The sequence below is a fragment of the Xiphophorus couchianus genome, chromosome 4 (assembly GCF_001444195.1).
Source record: "Xiphophorus couchianus chromosome 4, X_couchianus-1.0, whole genome shotgun sequence".
In the NCBI taxonomy this organism is placed as follows: Eukaryota; Metazoa; Chordata; class Actinopteri; order Cyprinodontiformes; family Poeciliidae; genus Xiphophorus; species Xiphophorus couchianus.
This window is the reverse complement of record NC_040231.1, coordinates 3,465,580-3,485,747: the sequence shown is the minus strand read 5'-3', so window position 1 is coordinate 3,485,747 and position 20,168 is coordinate 3,465,580. Positions and strand designations below refer to the sequence as shown.

Here is a 20,168-nt window from a genome sequence, read left to right as displayed (position 1 = left end):
TGTGGTGCATAGAAGCTGAATTCTGCTTCTCCATTTCTGGTCCTCAGGGTGCAGAACAGAACCAAAAGCAGAAGACCTGAAAGGTCTGAAAGGTTGATACAACAGCAGATCTTTAATGTATTGTGGTGCTAAATTCTTCAGTGATTTATAAACTAACTGCAGTATCTTAATGTCTATTCGCTGAGCCGGTGGAAGGACTTTAGAACTGGGTCTTATGCTTTGGCTTCCTGCTTTTAGCAGCTTTCTGGATCAACTTCAAATGATAAATGCGTAGGACATTAGTCCTTTAAGTCTGGAAATGTGTTCCCATTCTGACTATTGGCCAGAACAGAGGAATTCAGTTTTCTGCTGCGTCATGACATGATAGGTCATTGTCTTGTTTTTATTTTTATTTATTAAAGGACCAAGTTGTGATTCAGAATTAATTTTTGGAGCTCAGGTGATTATTAGCTGACATAATTGTACAGTGAGTGATGCTGTAAGTTTCATTTTCAGTTCATCGCATCTTGAACCACATGATCCTTACAAAGTCTGATTGTTTCCTGTAAGATTGGGTCTTTGAAATGCAGTAGAGTGATGTGGGGTATTTGATTTAGCGTCATGGAATCTGAAGACAATCAGAAAATTATGAATAAAAATCTGCCAGAAAACTAAAGAAAATGGGCCATCAGTTGGTCTTTCACTAAGATGATGATCCAAAAATAAGTCAACCCAATAATTGTTAACAAGAAACCAAATCCGTCTTGGCTATTTGTCAACAAGATGGCACCCTTGAATCTGGAGGATCTACAGAGATTAAAAATTGTCAATCTGAAACCTCCATGTTGATTGTATCTTTAAGGGAACCTATTGTGCAAAATTCACTTTTTGCACAGTTTTATGCTTCCATTTAGATGTATGGAAGTTTAGAGTTTAGATCTCAACTGCTTCTAAAAGCAGCCCAAGCATTTAAAAATAAACAAACATGCAGCCATTATTTGGCAACAACTCAATGTTTCTTGGTGTCTGGAAAACGAGTCGTTTCTCAAACCTCCCAATTTTGGCACTGAGCCGTTGCCTAGCAACCCCAGTCGATCCAAGGTTGTTACCTAGCAACCAAAGTGGAGCTACATCACGTTTGGTCTGCTGGTTTTACCGTACAATGGTTGCTGAATGTTGTTGGTTTTCCATCCAGAAACATCTTGCTGTATTCTTGTTGGTTGTCCATGAAGCTCCACTTCTGCTTTTCAAAGATGTACGGTTGCATAATTGTGCATTGGTCTGCAGCCATTTTTACGTGCGAGTGTAAACATAGAGTATATTTTTCTTCTACAGTTCTTTCAAGCAGCGGTGGAAGTCAGCAGCACAGTCCCCTAAAGCGCTCCGTGTCCCTTACGCCCCCCATCAGCGGCCCCAACAACCAGCCTCTGGGCCACGTCTGGCTGTCCCAAGAGGACCTTCGGACGTCCAGAGGCCCCGCCCCAGACCATGCGCCTCTCTCCCCCCAGAGCAGCATCGCCTCTTCGGGCAGTGGGGGCAGCGAACATTTGGATGATGGTGGCTTAGGAGGCAGTTCAAGTCTGCATCGCAATTCCTTCCATGAGGACGGCAGTGGGATGAGGGGTGAGTAAAGCAGAATGTTTTACATGAGGATACAACAACATTATTTGGCTCAGATGTTATCAGGGACTAGCTTTTTGGAAAAGAAAAATTAGCCATTGAGAAATTTAAGATAGCAGCCATTTTTGCACTAAAATCACCAAAGAGGCTCATGTATTTGGTGTCAGATCATTGCCTATCTATTTTGAACCATAGAAATTATATTTTTTTTCTTGATCTTGTGCTATATTTTTCAAAATGGCCGTCATTGTTTTAATGGATAATATATAGAGCAAACATATAAAATATACTTATATAATGTTTTCACTAAAATCAGCACAGCTAACCAAAAAGTTAAATTCACTAACCCATAATTCACTAAAGTAGAATCTTACTTACATTGACGCTAAACTGCAAAACACATTAAAAACAATTAGCGCAAGCTAACGCTAACCTACTCAACACGTGGGATTGTGGAAAATAATGCTAAACTGCTAAGCACTTAAAAAACAGCAGAAGCTAATCCTAAACTGTTAAATTAATTTAAAAATGTAACTCTGCTAATGCTAAACTGCAACACGCATAAAAAATAGCAGAAGCTAATATTAGATCACTAAATAAATAAATTAGTAGTAGCTAACTCTAAACAACTAAATACATTAAAATTAGCAGAAACTAACGCTAACTGTTAAAACAACAGTTTCTCAATCTGTCTCATCTTCATCTCCTTCCAGCTGATGGCTGAGATTCGTGAAGAGCAAAGTCCTCAGTTTCAGTTTTGGCATCTGATTTTGCTACATATCATTACTTTCATTTTGTATTAATAGGATAATCATAGTTGATGTGACAAAGTTTATTGAAGTCATGAAAATTGGTAAAAAATAATTTGCAGTAATTGGTTGAAAAGGCTCAAAAGCGGCGGCCATCTTGAGAAATAGCAGTCATCCTGAAATTCAGGTGGCTAAACAGAAATATGAAAAACATGTATGTAATGTTTGTTTCCTCACTTGTAATACGCTGAGCTTTTGCTAAAGTCTTACATGGGACTTTTTTTATGTATAAGATACTTATACATAACTTGTGCTGTTTCTTGAATCTGCTTTGAGATCAACGCTTTGACGATGACATCTGTTCTAGGAAATGTCTCCAGATCTATGAAAAAGATTTGACAGACTTAGTTTCTCCACAGATGTTCCTGGATGGCTGAAGAGTCTTCGTCTCCATAAGTATGCCGTGCTCTTCTCCACAATGACCTACGATGAGATGATGTCACTGACGGAAGAACAACTAGAAGCACAGGTTCGTACACGCACAGAAAAACAATTAATTTTAACGTTTACACGGCAAAAACACATAATCTTACCAAGTATAGTTGTCCAGTTTCTAGTGCAAATATCTTAGTTCACTTAAAATAAGACAAAACTTACTTACAGGTAACCTTTCAGCAAGATGTAGGAGCTCGTTTTAAGTCAATAATTCCTTAAGTACTAGTTTCACTGGCAGTTTATTTCACTTATAACAAGACAATTGTCTTATGTTACAAATGTAAAAAAAATCTCCAAGTGGAATTTTTATGAATATTAAGGAGTGAATTACTTAATATCTTGCTGAAAAGTTACTTGTAAGTCAGGTTTGTCTTATTTCAAGTTTAAGATATTTGCACTGGAAACTAGACAAAAATACTTGGTAAGATTTAGTGTTTTTGCAGTGATAAAGGTAGTTATTTGTGAAACAGCTGTGTTTTAATGCCATTTGACATCCAATCAAGAGTTTTATCCATACCATTCAGGAATCGCTCATTTAGATCCCGTTGCATCCAAATTCTCCTCACTGTTCTCTCGCTATAATAAAAATATCTTCCAAGCGTTAATGCTGTCTGGCTACTGACTTGAAAAGTTGCTTCTGTCACCGAACAAATATAGCAGCTGCTTTCCTTGTGGATGAAGGCATTGAGGAATCTATTATTAAAGCGGGATGCAGCTAAATTTAATTCGGCTACAGCTGGTCCAGGAAGCAGTCTACTTCCTCCAGGTGCTGCCAGTTCTTTCTGCTCGACTCTAATGTGATGAACATCCACACCAAGACGTCTCTAAATATCTGCCTCATCATCCTGCTGCTGTGGTTAGCATAAAGGAAGCACAGCTACCAATTAAAATATGTTTTGTAATCTTAATCTGTTTTTTTTTCTGCAGAAAGTCACTAAAGGAGCTCGACACAAGATTGTAATCAGCATTCAGAAACTCAAAGAAAGGCAGAACCTTCTGCGCAGCCTGGAAAAGGTCAGAAACTGTTGGGATTTTTTCATGCAAGAAATTAAAAGTCATCTAGCTTTGACTTTTATTTTGGTAATTAGGACCTTTTTGTTTAAGTCGCCAAGCCTGTAAATAGCCAAACAAGAGAAGAACTGATCCAGAAAACTGCATTTTTGGCCTGATTTCTAGTGCAAATATCTTAGTTCACTGGAAATCAGACAAAACTAACTTATAAGTAACTTTTCAACAAGATATAGGAGCTGATTTTAAGTCAATAATTAATTAAAATTGATGGAAAATGTACTAGTTTCATTTATAACATGGGAACAATGTCTTGTTATAAGTCATATAATCTGCCCATGGAATTAGTACTTTTTAAAATCGACATTAAGGATTTATTTACTTATAACAAACTCCTATATCTTGATAAAAAGTTACTTTTGGCAAGATTTCATTTGTAAGTTATACAAAACTAACTTGTAAGCAGCTTTTTAGTAAGAAAGGAGTTTGTTTTAACTCAATAAATCCTTAATATTGATAAAAAATGACTGGCCGATTATTTCACTAATAATGAGACATTTTTGTTACGAGTGAAATAATCTGCCAGTGGAACTAGAACTGTTTCATCAACGTTAAGGAATTATTGAGTTAAAACAAACTCCTTTTTCTTGCTGAAAAGTTGCTTGTAAGTTAGTTTATAATAATAATAATTTTTCATTATAAACTAGACAGTAAATACTGGGTAAGATTTTGTTCTCCACTGAAGGGAAGGTTTTGGGCTCAGATTTGAAACTCATTCTCTCCTCTTTACTCATTACCCTTCAAAGTAGAACAACAACATTAAAGGTCAGGCAGAAGGAGGGACTGAAGCTAATTTCAGGCGTAACCTTTCGCAGCAGCACTGTGTCAACATGGCCGATTGGCAAATGTCTTTACTTCATTTAACAAGTTAAAGTTGACCCACTGTGCTTACTTGAACAGGTTAAGGTTGGCCTATGGGAGATATAAAACATGTTTACTACATTTTTAGCACAAATTCATTATTGCATAATGAGATTGTAGCTGTTTTAGAGCCTCCTGTCACTTTAAATTTAAAAGAGCTGCTGCTGGCCACGCCCCCAACTCAACGTTTATGAAAATGGCTGCAAATGGATGCACGATTATACAACGTATGTCTTTATCAGAGTGGGCTAGTAACTAGTTACATTTACTCAGTTACATTTACTTGAGTAACCTTTTGGAAAAAAACTTTTAGGAATATTTTTACTACGCGTTCCTTTATACTTTTGCTTGAGTATTTTTATTATGAAGTATTTCTGCTCTTATTTGAGTAAAATTTCTGGATTTTCTACCCACTGAATGGAAAACAAACATGTTTTAACTAAAAATTCACCGGACACAGACACACACCTGCAGTTTTTGTTAGTTTAATTTATTTTTTTTAAACAAACTAACTTGGAAACATTTTCTTTATTTTTTGTTATTTATATGAATTATTGTCATTTTGTCCTTAAAATGCCAAATTTTCCACTTAACTTTATATTCTGGTCTGTAGGATGATGTAATTTTTAAATATTAAATGATTGATAATTTGATCAGTTCCTCAGTACTTGAGTAGTTTTTTTTACCAAATATATTTTTACTCTTACTTGAGAAATTTGTTGGACGGATACGTTTTACTTTTACTTTTCGTGAAAACGCATTGAAGTAGTGCTATTTTTTTTGTTGTTGGCTCTAGTGGCCTTTATTTGAAAGTAGTTCGTCGGCCCGGCGACATTTGACATGCGGGAATCGAACCTGCGACCACCGCCATGAGGACTAAGGCCTCAATACGTGGGCCGGGCTTTGCCCCTGTGCCTTGAGTAGACTTTTTGGCTACTCTGCTCACCTCTAGTTATTGTTTATTTCTCCCAGTTTGGTTGGTGAATGTTTACTTCCTGTTTCCAGGACGTCTTGGAGGGCGGGAATCTTCGCACGCCGCTGCAGGAGCTCCACCTGATGATCACGACTCCCATCAAAGCCTTCAGCGGAGGGGAGGAGTCGTCTCTGCAGCGCCCCCTGCTGAGTCCGCAGAGCAAGAGCTCCGCCTCCGACTCCGGCCTGCCTGGAGGCGGCGGAGGAGAGGCCGAGATCGGCAGCAGTGTCATCGCAGAGGGGGATCTGCCAGGCCAGTTCACCCGTGTCATGGGGAAAGGTGAGCGAAATTCACCTGTTCAGGTGGTTTCACATGGAGATGGAAGAGTTACTGTATGTCAGAGGTGTCCAAACTTTTAGACACCTGGGCTAAAACTGTAGACTCAAAAGTAGCTGCAGGAGGCCAAAAAAAACCAACCTCAGGATATTTTATTGTCTAAATCAAGCCAATAAAATATCCCAGTGTTTATTGTGGATCCAACAGCGTATTAGGACCAATGTAGGTGGGGAAGAAAGGAGCACATTTCAGCCAAAAACTCTGAAATTTTATTAATATCAGAAATTTTCTAGAAATTTCCAAGGTTTTTTGTAGAAAATTTCTGATATTAATCTAAAAATTTCAGGGGGGTTTTCCCTAGCAAATGTTTGGCTTTTCAAACTCAAAATTATTTTGTAGAAAATTTCTGACATTAAGCTCAAATTTTTATTTTTTTTCTACGCCTTTTGGAGTTCAAAAATTGTCTTTTTTTTTTTGTTGATTACTTTCAAAATGTCTGAGTGTTTTTGCAGAAATTTGCTACTTATTTTCTACAATGGCCTTAATACGCCGTAGTAGATTTTTTTGCTTGGCTTAATAAGTTTCCTGTCTGTAATAACAGACGTATTTGGGTCACTTTCTTTCAAAATGCTTGTTATATTTAGCCAAGTTTAAGAAAGAAAAAATCAGCCACACTTCGGACACCCCCGTCTCATGTTCTGTTTTCACGCTGCCCTCAGTTTGCACCCAGCTCCTGGTGTCGCGGTCGGATGAGGACAACATCAGCTCCTACCTGCAGCTCATCGATAAATGTCTCATCCATGAGGTATTTCCCTCCGAATCTTATACACAGGCCTGTCGCAATAAATCGATTAATCGCACGATAAATCAATAATTTCCATTTGCACGATTTATTGTTTTTCTCTTTCTACCAAAAACTGGATGATAAAAGTTTTCAATTTGATGTTTTCGATCTACTTTTTATTGAAATCAGACAAAAGTCTTACTTACAGATTATTTAACTCGTAACACATTTTTCCCACATTATAAGTGAAATTGTCTGACAGTTAGAACTAGTGCTTTTTCATCAAAATTAAGTAATTATTGATTTAATTGGAGCTTTTCAGCCAGAAGCTCCTACTTCTGTCTGAAAAGTTTTGTCTTATTTCAAGTTTGCAAACATATTTGCACTAAAAAATAGCCAAAATTACTTGTCGGAGAGTTTGATTATTTCCTGATTCTTAGCTGCTGTTCTCTCTCTGTGTGCATGGCAGTCCTTCACAGAGACGCAAAAGAAGAGGTTGTTGTCATGGAAACAGCAGATCCAGAGGCTTTTCCGGTCGATCCCGAGGAAAACCCTCCTCGACATTGCGGGTTACCGACCTCAGAGGAGGTACGTTTTCACAAACTGGCCATTTTTTCCACTATTTGTGACAGTACATGTGTTGTTGTTTTTTTAAGTAGCTTTATTAACTTTTTTGATTTCATTCTGACGTTTCTCGTACGTTTCTTGTACGTTTCTCGTGTCCTGCAGCCGTTTCGGTCAGTCGAACTCTCTCCCCACCACCAGCTGCGTCGGGAGCAGCGTGTCCGCCAGGCGCAGCCTCCACCAGTTCCATATGCCTTCCAGGAGCTTACCGGGAGCCAGACTGGGTTTACTGGGCAGCGGGGGGCTGCTGGGACCCACACCCCGCAGCTCCAGCAGCACCCCAAACGGTCCCAAACAGGGCAGGCATGTAAGTCAAACTGGACTGTGGAGGATGGAGGAGTTATTCAGCTTTTTTTGGCTGTGTTCATGTTAGCTTAGCTTTAGTGATAGCATTGACTAATGCTGGCTCTATTTTTGCACCAGTTTCAACTTCCACGCTGCATAAACACAAAATCTTACCAAGCAGACATGTGACCCTGATTCAGATGGGGGTCAGGGAATGGTAGTCTTCGTTAGCCAGTAGCTTTTTACCCTCCAGCAGGGAGATGGGGGCGTGACGTCACGCTGCAACCAAATCCAAATTTTCTTTTTGTTGGTCTGGAAGCCATGGTTCATCTAGGTTTTGCGCTGCGCTTGCCTACCAAGATGGCGGTTGATCTGCGCGGATCACTACAGAGTTATGGGAACTCTGTATATGTGATGAGGGAAAGACACTTTCAGAAGCTTTAGAGTTAAACTGCTTAGTTCTGAAGTCGTATCTTTGACGTTAAAGTGGAACATTCCCGGACTGAGCAGCGAGACATTCCAGGATGGTTACAACCGCCGGGGCTCAGCACGTCTTCTCCCTGAAATAGTTTTTCTGTCATTATTCCATGACGAGGAAAAGCAGGATGAGTAGTGTGTGTGTGTGTGTGTGTGTGTGAATGGAGCTCATAGGCAGGTCGCTCCACATACCACAGACTCTGCGTCAACACTGAAAACGGGCGGAGCCGTGCGGGAGGTTTCAGGCCCGTTCTGCCTCATTTTGGTCCGATCCGACCCATTTCAGAGCGGTTTTCTTTTCCCTTTTCCCCTCCCTCCTTCTACTCATCATCCCCCACAATGGCAGGAAATACCTCAGTTCCTCCTTCTTGTCTTTGGAGTGGAAGTGCCAGGAGAGAAAAAGGGAGAAAAGTCGGCTGGCAGGAAAAGCTGTGAGTCACTGTAGCTGTGAGGAGGAGGGGCGATCGAGGTGCAGCGTATATATAGGGGAGAGAGAGAGAGCGCGGCTCAGATACAGTGAGAACAGCGCACAGGCATTTCCTGTTTTTCGCTGGCCGCCGGCGCTGCAGGGCGGTGAGGGATTGGATAATATGCAGGTTACTCTCAGACCCGTTATTAGCTCTACCTGATGTAGGGAGGAGAATCAGGAGAAAACAATGTTTCCTGCTTCCACCAGTAAAGTCTTTCATCTGCAGATGTTGCAGCGAAGCAGCAATTTGCTGAATAAGTAGTAAAACAAATGAAGGAAGCAGGATTTTTCCTGTACACTGCAAAAACACAACATCTTACCTGGTATTTTTGGTCCACTTTTTAGTGCAAATATCTTAGTACACTAGAATTAAAACAAAACTAACTTACAAATAACTTTTCAGCAGATATAGGAGCTTGTTTTAAGTAAATAATTCCTTAATGTTGATTAAAAAGTGCTAGTACCACTGACTGATTATTTCACTTATAAGAAGAATATTTTTCTCATGTTACAAGATGAGATAATCTGGACTTTCTAGTGCAAATATCTTAGTTTAGCCTTAATTCAAGTGTATTAACTTACAAGTAACTTTTCAGCAAGAAATAGGAAAAAAAATCCTTATTATTAATTAAAAACTATTGGTTATTTAAAATAAATAATCTGCCCCTGGAAAAAAACAATTTAATTTATAATATGAAAAAATGTCTTGTTCTTCTGGCAGATTAATTCACTTAGAAGTAGTACTTTTTCATCAATATTAAGGAATTATTGACTTAAAAGAAGCTTCTACATCTTGTTAAAATGTTTCTTGTAGGTCAGTTTTGTGTTATTTCATGTGTACTAAGACATTTGTACGGAAAACTAGACCAAAAATACTTGGTAAGGTTTTGTTTTTGCAGTGAAAAAACACAAAATAAGGCAACTAATTTGGGATTAGCAATCTGTTTTTGGAACCAGAAGTTATGAACAATCTGCTTTGGCCTGGAAATATCTGGTCTAACTTTTTAAAATAGTTTTTAATATTTCTATTTCTATTGATTCCATAGTTTTGATAAGTTTTATTTTACCGGTCTTTGGGGGAAACAACCCTCTGGATTATTCTGGTGTTAGTCTGAACGTAACCCCATTAATGTGTTTTTAATATGGCTAAAAAACGTATCACAACTAATCAATAAAAAATTTGTAAAATATCTGAATTGTTACCAGACTGGTGGAGTGATCTGTCCTGTTTCATCGAGTTTCCTCTCCACGCCGTTGATTTTTACTTTTAAGCAGTTTTGAGGCAGGTTACTGCTGCAGTTACCCAGCAGGCTGTTGCCAGGCAACCAAAGTTGGGGGGAACTTGAAACTGCTTCTTGCCCAGCAGGCTGTTGCTAGGTAACCAAAGAGTGAGAGAGTTAGTTGATTCCAACGACCTAGCTGTGAGAGATTTATAAAATATTCTCAGACATATACCTGTTGATAGGTAATGTGAGAGGAGGCGCCACTCTGTTTTTTATTTGATTTATGGATTTATCACAATATGTATGGTTATTGATTTATTGATCTAGTTTTAAATCACAGTAATATGTTAACTATTTCTCCTCAGGGCCCCTGGTTTGCCAACCCTGGAGGAAGTAACAGCATGCCGAGTCGGACCCACAGCTCCGTGCAGAGGACGCGGTCGCTGCCGGTCCACACCACGCCGCAAACCATGGTTACGTTCCAGCAGGCCGGTGAGGAGCTACCGCTCTGTTGATTTCATTTATGGATTTATGTAACCCAGCCAGACAGCCAAAATGGCCGACTCTGTGATTAATCGATTCAGAGGACGTGACTACTTTAGTTCCTGTATCATTCAAAATTAACTTGGCTCATAACTTCAGGGATTCACTACAAACATAAAAACAATAAATAAAGACGAAGCCAGTCAGTGGTTTAAAAACAAACAACTGATAAACGACTGGTTTTTAGTATTTACTTTAATCAAATAATATTAAAAACCAGCTTAGATTATGCATAAAATTTGCCTTTTCCATTTTGGTCGACTGGATATTCTCATTTATTTCTAATTTATGTCCATTTTGATAGGATTATTCAAAAACAGAATCTGACATATAACAAATAAAAGATTATGTGTTGTTACACTGCAGAAAAACTAAATCTTACCAAGTATTTTTGGTCCAGTTTTAGTGCAAATATTTTAGTGCACTTGAAAAAAAGACTAAACTAACTTATAAGTAACCTTTAACCAAGATAGAGGAGTTTTTTTTTGAGTAAATATTTCCTTAATATTGATTTTTAAAACGTACTAATTCCACTGGCAGATTATTTTACTTTTACTGTGGGAAAATATATTTTTTATAAGTGTAATAGTACTTTTTTTATCAATATAAAGTAATTACTTACTTGAAACAAGCTACTATATCTTATGGGAAGTTATTTGTAAGTTAGTTTTGTGTATTAAAACCTCCTGAGACCCAGCAATACATTTTTGTCCTCTGTGGAGCACATAGGTTTTTTGTTCATAACTCTGAAACCATACATGCCACTGTGTTAAATCCTGTTGGTCCTTAGAGAGGACATCCTGGGCCTCAAAATGTGTTCATATTTGCCACAAGAGAGTCCCGATGTCCTCTCCAAAGGACGTACTCTAAAAAATAAATATAAACATGTTTTGAAATTTTTTCAATTGTAGAGATGTTTTTTCACTCCAAAGAGTCATGTAGTGTAAAAAAAAAAATTCAAAAACTTTTTTTTCTCTGGGTCTCAGGAGGATAAGACATTTGCACTTAAAACTAGACCAGAAATAATTGGTAAGATTTTGTTTTTGCAGTTTATGACACATAAAAACAAGAATACTCACTCAAATTCACGTCTTATTTCATTTTTTCCTTTATCTGAGCTAATTTAGTCTAGTTCCTAGTGCAAATATCTTATTACACTTGAAATAAGTCAAAATTAACTTTCAAGTCACCTTTCAGCAAGATATAGGAGCTTGATCTGAATTAATGATGAAAAAGTTATTGTTTTATTTTTAACATTACATTTTTCTAAATTAAAAGTTAAATTATCAACCAGGAATTATTGACTTCAAACAAACTCTTATATCTTGCTATAAAGTTACTGGCAAGTTAGTTTTTTCATATTTGAAGTGAACTAAGATATTTGCACTAAAAAACAGACCAAAAATACTTGGTAAGATTTTATGTTTCTACGAGGAGAAACCACATGCGAGTCCATCCAACATGCAAAGTTTCCCGTTTAGTTACAGGAAATTAAACACATGTGTAATGTGTTTATCTACCTACACTAGACATCCAGCAGAGTAGTAGTTTTTCAGGTTGTGTTTTTGCAGTGTACAGTGTGTTTCCCGTGGGTTGCAGCGGCTGTCTGTGTCAGACGGAGTGACCTGCAGTAACCTCCGTCCCACAGGAACAGAGGACGGTTATAGCAGCGACTCGGCCTCCCTCTTTTTAGAACGAGGAGGACAAAACGGATTTAAAAAAAGAAAAGCCAGCGGAGAGCAGGGAAGCAAGGCGGCGGAGGGAGGGAGAGAGGAAGAGAGGGGAGGAAAGAGTGGTCAGATTCACAATGAGGGCCTTTGTGCAGCGAGGACGGGGCTCCCTGGATTCCCTTCCTGACTCTCTCTCCTTTTTCTCCCGTTGCTCCGTTTCTGCCATCCCTCCTCTCCTCCTTTGACGACTCTGCAGAGTCATGCACACACAACAGTCTGGCTGCAGCTGGGTTGGAGCCAGAGTTGATGTGAAAGCGACACATCCTCCCTCCTCTGTTTACATCTCTGATCTGTTCGCTGACAGATGGATTCAGAACAGCTAAGATCAGAAAGTAAAAAATATGAAAGCAGAGCCGGGAATTTGACTTTGACACTGCGAAAACAAATTTACCAAGTATTTTTTGTCTCGTTCAAGTGTAAATGTCTAAATAAGGTGAAACTAACTTACAAGTAACTCTTCAGAAAGATAAATGAGCTTGCTTTAATTTTTTTTAAATCCATAATATTAATTTTAAAAAATATTAGACAGCCATTTTTCCTTTTATTTATTTACTTATTTTGTATGTGAAATGTCAAAAAATGCATTTCAACATAAAATAAAAGCAGATTTTTAAGTTGCTTCTACTTTTTACAAGTTCAATTAAATATTAGCTGAGAAAACCCAAATTAATAACCATTGTGAGATTTTTTTCTAAATAGTCTAAAAAATTAGCTCACAATATTAAAATGAGCCTAAAAAAACAAGAAAACTGATTTTTTAATGCCCATACACTGCAAAAACACAAAATCTTACCAAGTGTTTTTGTTGTTTTTAATGCAAATATCTCAATACACTTGAAATAAGAAAAAACTAATTTACAAGTAACTTTTCAGAAACATATCGGAGTTTATTTAAGTCAATAATTTCTTAATATTGATTTTGAAAATGTACTAATTATTTGAACTAAAACATTTTCATCAATATTCAGGAATTATTGACTCATGCTGCTGGTCCAGCAGTGGTAGTTTTTCAGGTTGTGTTTTTGCAGTGTACAGTGTGTTTTCCGCAGCGGCTGTCTGTGTCAGACTGACCTGGTCAATAACAATTTATATCATGACAATTCTAAACATAATCATGCTAATGATGAGTAATTGATCATTAAGGTAATAAATAATATATAACTATAATTATAAAATGTAGATACAGCTTTTTTTTTTTTTACCTGGCATTTGATTAATTTTTGAAAACATTACGAGCTTTTCTGGTATTTTGTATCAAAATTCTCAGTTTTACTTGAAGAAATCAGACATATCAGGAGAGTGGACTAAATTCTACATTATTTATTGTTTCATGTTGTTTTTTATTTTGTGAAAATCATTTTGCTTTTTCCACAGATCATCAGTTTCCAGTGACGGAGCCGGACATAAACAATCGCCTGGAGTCGTTGTGTTTGAGCATGACAGAACACGCTCTGGGAGGTACGGCTTTTACTTTCACTGCAACATTTCAAAACAAACACAAACACAAACACATATACAGCACACACACTGAGCGCACTCAAGTGTACGCGCAGTGTGTGTGAGCGCGCGCAGTGTGTGTGTGCGCTCACACACACACTGCACAAACACACAGTATGATTTTATACACTTTATAAGTCTGGTTTTACTTATAATGTTTTTAAGGGTAGTTAAATGTTAGTATCTGAACTTAAATCAGTTTTAGGTTAGTTAGTTTTGTCAAAATTATTTTTGTTTGCTAAATGCTGGAGAACTTGGCGAGAACATTTCTTTGTTTTCTTTTTTACATTTTATGTATACTGCACTGCAAAAACACAAAATCTTACCAAAAAAAGTTCCACTTCCACTGGCAGATTGTTTCACTTATAAAATTGGAAAAATGTTTTCAGTGAAATAATCTGCCAGTGAAACTGTAATTTTTTCTTGAATATTGGGGATTATTGACTTAAATCAATCTCCTGTATATTTTTAATTTCCTCTATTTAACCAGGTAAACCCCGATGAGATCCAGATCTCATTTTCAAGAGGGACCTGGACAGAAGTCTGCAATACACAGCAGATAAAACTAATTAATACATAGACACAAGTGTAAAACAATAGAAACAATTTAAAAGCAGTGACACCGTTTAATAGAATCTCGTTGCCTGTTTTTAAGAACCACACAAAATAAATCCAGTCAAATCAACATCTGACATCTTGAGTTCAGACTGGAGCTGATTCAAGCTGAAGGAGCTTCACACCGAATGCTGGCTTCCCCTTTTCAGTTCAAACACGTGGAACATGCAAAAGAAAAATGTTATCAGAGCGTAAAGAATGGGAAATAACAGATCTATGTAATAACAGATCTATGTAATAACAGATCTATGCAATAACAGATCTATGTAATAACAGATCTATGCAATAACAGATCTATGTAATAACAGATCTATGCAATAACAGATCTATGTAATAACAGATCTATGCAATAACAGATCTATGTAATAACAGATCTATGCAATAACAGATCTATGCAATAACAGATCTATGCAATAACAGATCTATGTAATAACAGATCTATGCAATAACAGATCTATGTAATAACAGATCTATGCAATAACAGATCTATGCAATAACAGATCTATGTAATAACAGATCTATGCAATAACAGCTCTATGCAATAACAGATCTATGCAATAACAGATCTATGCAATAACAGATCTATGTAATAACAGCTCTATGCAATAACAGATCTATGTAATAGATCTATGTATGCTGGAGCCAAGCCGAGTAGAGATTTATAAATCAGGATCATCAGGTGATTGTTTCTCCGTACATGTTGCTGATAAGTTACTTGTAAGTTTGTTTTATCTCATTTCAAGCATATTTGTGCTAAATTAGACCAACTACTATTTAGTATTTTGTGTTTTTTCAGTGCATCCTGGTTAGTTTTCCTTCATTAGAGGCAGCAGCTGGCCGTCTGTTTTCACAGATGTGTCGTTTCCTCAGCAGGACCGTTTGGCTCTTCGCTGTTCAGCACATCGATCTTCAGATTTTAACACAGCGATGCGTCTGACTAGGAACTGGGAAAAACTTTTGTTTTTCTGTAACTTATGATGTTGCCTCGTTCAAACCGTCATTACTGTAAAATGTGATCTTATTATAACATAATTACATCTCAATGAGACAAGAAGCATCAGAGCAGAGCGACATAACTGACAAAATGTTACGAAATTTATTCTAATATTATTAGTTTATTCTCTTATTTTTCTTATTTTTCTTATTATGGCCTTAATACACCATCATAAGTTTCTGTCTTGTTATTTTATAAATATATCTGAGTTTATTAACGTGATAAAACCAGAATTTTCTGTTTATTCAGTCAGTATTTAATACACAGAATAACTTAAATGTTTTTTTAGTCAACATATTTATGAAACATTTTACCTTTATGTTATGATATAAGAGAAAACTCAGCTTTATAAGGAAATGGCCGCTTATCAATTAATCAGCTATCAATTAAAGTTGACTGGTTTTGACGATTAAATCCCGATCTTCTCTCCCGGTTAGATGGTGCAGATCGCACATCAACGATATGAGGTCATCGGGGCGCCGCAGGTTCTCCTCAAAGCCAGCCGGAGGTCGCCGGTCCTCCCGCCCCCTCCCCGCAGCGCTCCACCGTTGGACCGGATCGGGCCGGACCTCGGAAACACTCGCAAGTTGGCCGCCGCACGGCCAACGCAGCCCATCATCCATCGGGTCGGACAGAAACAGACTTCCTCCTCCGTCCGAGGAGGAACAGCATCAAAGCCAGCAATGGACGGCGCCTGACTGGCGCCCCCCAGTGGAGGCGAGCGGAAGGGCGACATCGGCCTGTGGATCGGGCCGACCGGGTGAAACATGGCGTCTTCCGCATCAGTAATGTTACCTCAGACGAGACGAGCGGAGCCGGCGCGTTCGGGTCGGGATTCTCGGGCCGATCGAACGTCCGGCGCTTCGTAGACGTTAGCGCCGCGACTCTGCGAGTTTTCAGCCGACATCTTGTTTCTGCGTTGTGCGTCCGTATTGTTTACACGACGATGCTGCTGTCGGAGAGCGCGCTCGTTGTCAGGGAGCGCGCGAAGCTTTACGACCCGCAGGCAACCATCGAACCAGTTTACAGCAAACGTTTCCTTTATCTTTACGAAGCGACGGCTAGCTGCGAGGTTTTAACGGAGAGAACGTCGGGAGGAAGTGAGGCAGAGGAAGACGGAGAATGTTGAAGAGCGGCGGCGTCAAACTCACAAATTCATTAATAAAACTACCTACACTGCAAAAACACTAAACGTTACCAAGTATTTCTGTCCAGTTTCTACTGCAAATATATATAAACATGAAATGAAACTAACTTACAAGTAACAAGTTGGCAACATTTAGTTTGTTTTAAGTAAATAAATCCAAAATATTTATGAAAAAGTTCCAGTTCCACTGGCAGATTATTTAACTTCTGACATGGGAGAAATATTTTGTTATGAGTGAAAAAATCTGCCTGTGAAACTAGAACTTTTTCATCAATATTAAGGAATTATTGACTTAAAAAAGCCTCTATGTTTTGCTACATTTGTTAGTTTTTCCTACAGTATTTGCTCTACAAACTGGACAAAAATCCTTTGGGATTTTTTGATGAATTGTTAAAAGATTGCAGTTTTCTCCCCATTCGATTTCTACAACATAAATTTAAATATTTAACATCTTTTAACAATGATGGAATCCGACTCTATACAAATAAAACTAATTTGATTAAACTGATAAAGTTATGTTTAAACGCACAATTGTTAAAGTTTATTCATTTGGCCCTCTAGAATGTCCAACCTGCAGCTCCTAATAGCCCTGACTAAAACTAATACGATTTAACATTAGATCAAATAACAGATGCAGGTTTTTACAGCAGTCTATTAGCGGTAATGTAGATATAAAAAAAGAATTAATTTCTGTCAAAAATCTCTGAAATTTTCTAGAATTTTTTTATTTTTTTACATTTTTAGCTTTTAAAGCTCAGAAATTTTCCACGTTTTTCTAGAAAGTTTGTGAAATTAATCTCAGGATTTCTTAGTTGTTGTTTTTTTTTTTTTTTTGCTAATTGTCGATTTTTAGAGCTCAAGAATTTCCATAATTTTCTTTTGGTTGTAAAAGTTGCAAACTTCTCGTCTAGAGGGCCAAATAAATAGCTACAGCGTGCCGGATTTGGCCCACGCGCCTTGAGTTTGACACACATATGTTGTAGAGGAAGGAATTAAGCTGAAGTGATGCTGAAGAGGGGGAAGCGGATGTTTGAAGAGGCCAGACCTCTGAAGGCGACGGAGGAGGATGATGTCATGTGAGCGAGGGCAGCAGGAAGTGGATTAGTTTGTCTAAATCTGAAGGTTTGCAGGAAAATGCAGGAAATCTTGTGAACGGGAGACGATGGAGCGTGTTGGTATGTCGGGCGATCTCGTTAAGCCGCATGTCGCAAAAAAGTATTCGTTGAAAAAGTGTGAAAAACAAACTGGTCAATCCATGAAGGGTAGTTCTCCCAGAGATTGTCTGATTAGTGCTTACCTCCACCTGCTGGCCAGACGCAGTCATTGCATCTGTGTGTCTTTGCTTCATCAGCAGAGGCCGTCATAGAATATGTTTTCTTCATTATTTTGCGTCTTAATATTTATCCCTATTTGCTTCCATCTGGAATAAACTTACATTAAGGAAATGTGCAAAAAAAAACCTGGTGAATCCAGATCAGTTTATTTAATAATTACACTGCAAAAACTGCATTTTACCAAGTATTTTGAGTCTGGTTTCTAGTGCAGGTGTCATAGAAATAAGAGAAAAACTAACAAATAACTTTTCAGCAGGAAACAGAGCTTGTTTTAGGTAGACAATTCATTAAGTTCTAGTTATAACAAAACATTTTTCTAGTTCTAATTATAAATTATATGTAGTAATTAGTTTTTGCTCAAAAGGTAAAATTATAGCTAGTAGTTATAACTACAGGTGTTTTGCTATTAGCATCAGTTATAGCCACTCACTAGTTATAATTTATTTCTAGCAGTTCTAGAATAATTTATTTCTTTGTTTAATTATTTCACTGACATGTAAGTACTTTTTATTCAATATTAAGGAATTATTTACTTAAAACAAGCTCCTGTTTCTTGCTGAAAAGTTCATGTAAGTTAGTTTTGTCTTATTTCTAGAATACTGAGGTATTTTCACTAGAAACGACTCAATGCTTGGTGATGTTTTGTGTTTTTGCATTTTAGGGTTTATTGTTGTAATTTCATAGTATTTTCTTTGCATCCCGCACTTGATAATGTGACTCACGTTCAAACGTTCTGAGTTGAACCATCTGAGCTCTTATTATTTTCTCTTCATCTAAACTCTGAGCCTGGAGTTAAACATGTTTCTTTTATGTCACGGTGGCCATTTTACCTCTGGTTTCCTCCGAGCTTTAACAAAGTCTCGTCCTGCTTGGATAAAACGGCTTCGTTCAGACGTGGCCAGCATTCGGCCCGCTGATCCGATTTCACTGGACGCCGCTATATTCAGGTGTGAAAGAATGCGAGGCGGCTCATCCGGGACTATTTTAGCATTAGCTAAAGACGCTGCAGGCCTGACATGCAGTGGAGAACAAGAGTTTCATTCAGAGCAGCCAAAATGTTCTCTTGAGCGTAACGCAACATTTTTACTCAAGTAAAAGTAAAAAGTATCCGTCCAAGAAATGAATCAAGTAAGAGTAAAAACAAAATGCTAAAAAGTACTCAAGTACTGAGTAACTGGTAAAAATATCCTTCATTTAATGTTTAAAAATTACATCACCTGATGCACCAGACATTGAAATTTGAAAAAAGTCGAATATTTTTAACTTTAAAACTCAGAAATTTCCATGTTCATGATCTCTGCTTTCTTTTCTAGAAAATTTAATCTCAAAACTTCTGAGATTTCCTAGAATTTCAGAAATTATCAAAATTGTTTTTTCCAGCAAATTTTCAACATTTTAAACGGAATATTTATTGATTTCCTGGAATATCTCTTAAATTAATCTCAAATTTTCTGAGGCTTTTACTAGAAAATTTCCAACTTTACAAAATTGTTACATTTCCAAATTTTTGGAGATTTTTACTTGAAAATTGAATCTACAAAACTTATTCTTTTTTTTTTTTTTTTTTAGAAAATGTTTAACTTTTGAAACCAAGAAATGTTCTTGATTTTTTTTTTCTACAATGTTTTTGTTTTTTCTAGAAAATGTTAGACGTTAATGATTTATTTGAATTTGTCAGTGACGTCTGAATTACCAGGGACGGATGTTCCTGTTCTGAACGAAGCCGGGACACGGAGACGTTTGCTGCGTTAATGAAAGCTACATGCTAACATGACCTCAAAATAATTAGAAAAAAGTATTTTTTGGACTTTGGTTTGCTGCAAACTAAAAGATAAAAATATTTTTAAATTGTTTGTAGAACAATCGGCAAATTGTTCTACATTTGCAAACTATCTATACAAACAGCAAAAGCTTTTATTTAGCCTTTAATTTGTTTTAAGAGGCTGAAAATATTCAGAAACTCCTGAGAGTTTTAAATGAAAACCACTGAACGTTTCTTAGACGTTTCGACTTTCATCCAAACGGTTTCTTCTGTTCTGACGATTAATCAGATAAAAAAATCAATACAGTGATGGGCTGATCTGTTGATTATTATTAACCAATCAATAATTAGATATCAAATGGTGCTTATTAGTTGATTCTTTTTTCCTTTTTACAGAATTTGATTCAGTTGAAGCTAAAAATGTGACTAGAGGAGATTTGGGTAAAACTATGACAGATATTAGAGATGGGGGGAAGAAAGCTCAGAATTTTTAAAGAAAAAATTTGGAAATTTGAGTTTGAAAAATTTTAAATTTTAGATTTTTTTTACCCCTCCAGGGGTCTTTTGTGGGCTCTAGTGTCCCTTATATGACAGTAGGCTGACAGGAAAGGAAGACATGTGGCAAATATCGTCGGGTCCGGGAGTTGAACCCACGACGGCCGC

General features: G+C 37.3%; 1 protein-coding gene and 1 long non-coding RNA gene across 2 annotated transcripts in view; one reads left to right on the top strand and one right to left on the bottom strand.

The window, feature by feature from the left end:
- The window catches only part of samd4a (sterile alpha motif domain containing 4A), a 54,520-nt gene extending 38,694 nt beyond the window's left edge, over window positions 1-15,826 (top strand). Inside the window, exons 4-13 of the mRNA XM_028015487.1 lie at window positions 1,315-1,602; window positions 2,768-2,877; window positions 3,771-3,857; window positions 5,778-6,024; window positions 6,741-6,826; window positions 7,275-7,393; window positions 7,535-7,736; window positions 10,249-10,375; window positions 13,531-13,614; window positions 15,700-15,826. Coding sequence (XP_027871288.1) covers window positions 1,315-1,602; window positions 2,768-2,877; window positions 3,771-3,857; window positions 5,778-6,024; window positions 6,741-6,826; window positions 7,275-7,393; window positions 7,535-7,736; window positions 10,249-10,375; window positions 13,531-13,614; window positions 15,700-15,728 — 1,379 coding nt within the window. The 3' untranslated portion in view covers window positions 15,729-15,826. The remainder of the gene's footprint in view (window positions 1-1,314; window positions 1,603-2,767; window positions 2,878-3,770; window positions 3,858-5,777; window positions 6,025-6,740; window positions 6,827-7,274; window positions 7,394-7,534; window positions 7,737-10,248; window positions 10,376-13,530; window positions 13,615-15,699) is intronic.
- LOC114143442 (uncharacterized) lies at window positions 7,622-10,085 on the bottom strand. The gene is made up of 4 exons (XR_003595251.1): window positions 9,864-10,085; window positions 8,384-8,636; window positions 7,889-8,274; window positions 7,622-7,751 (listed from the first exon to the last, which is right to left on the bottom strand). It is a non-coding gene; the product is annotated as an uncharacterized LOC114143442 (long non-coding RNA).
- Window positions 15,827-20,168: the final 4,342 nt, after the last annotated feature.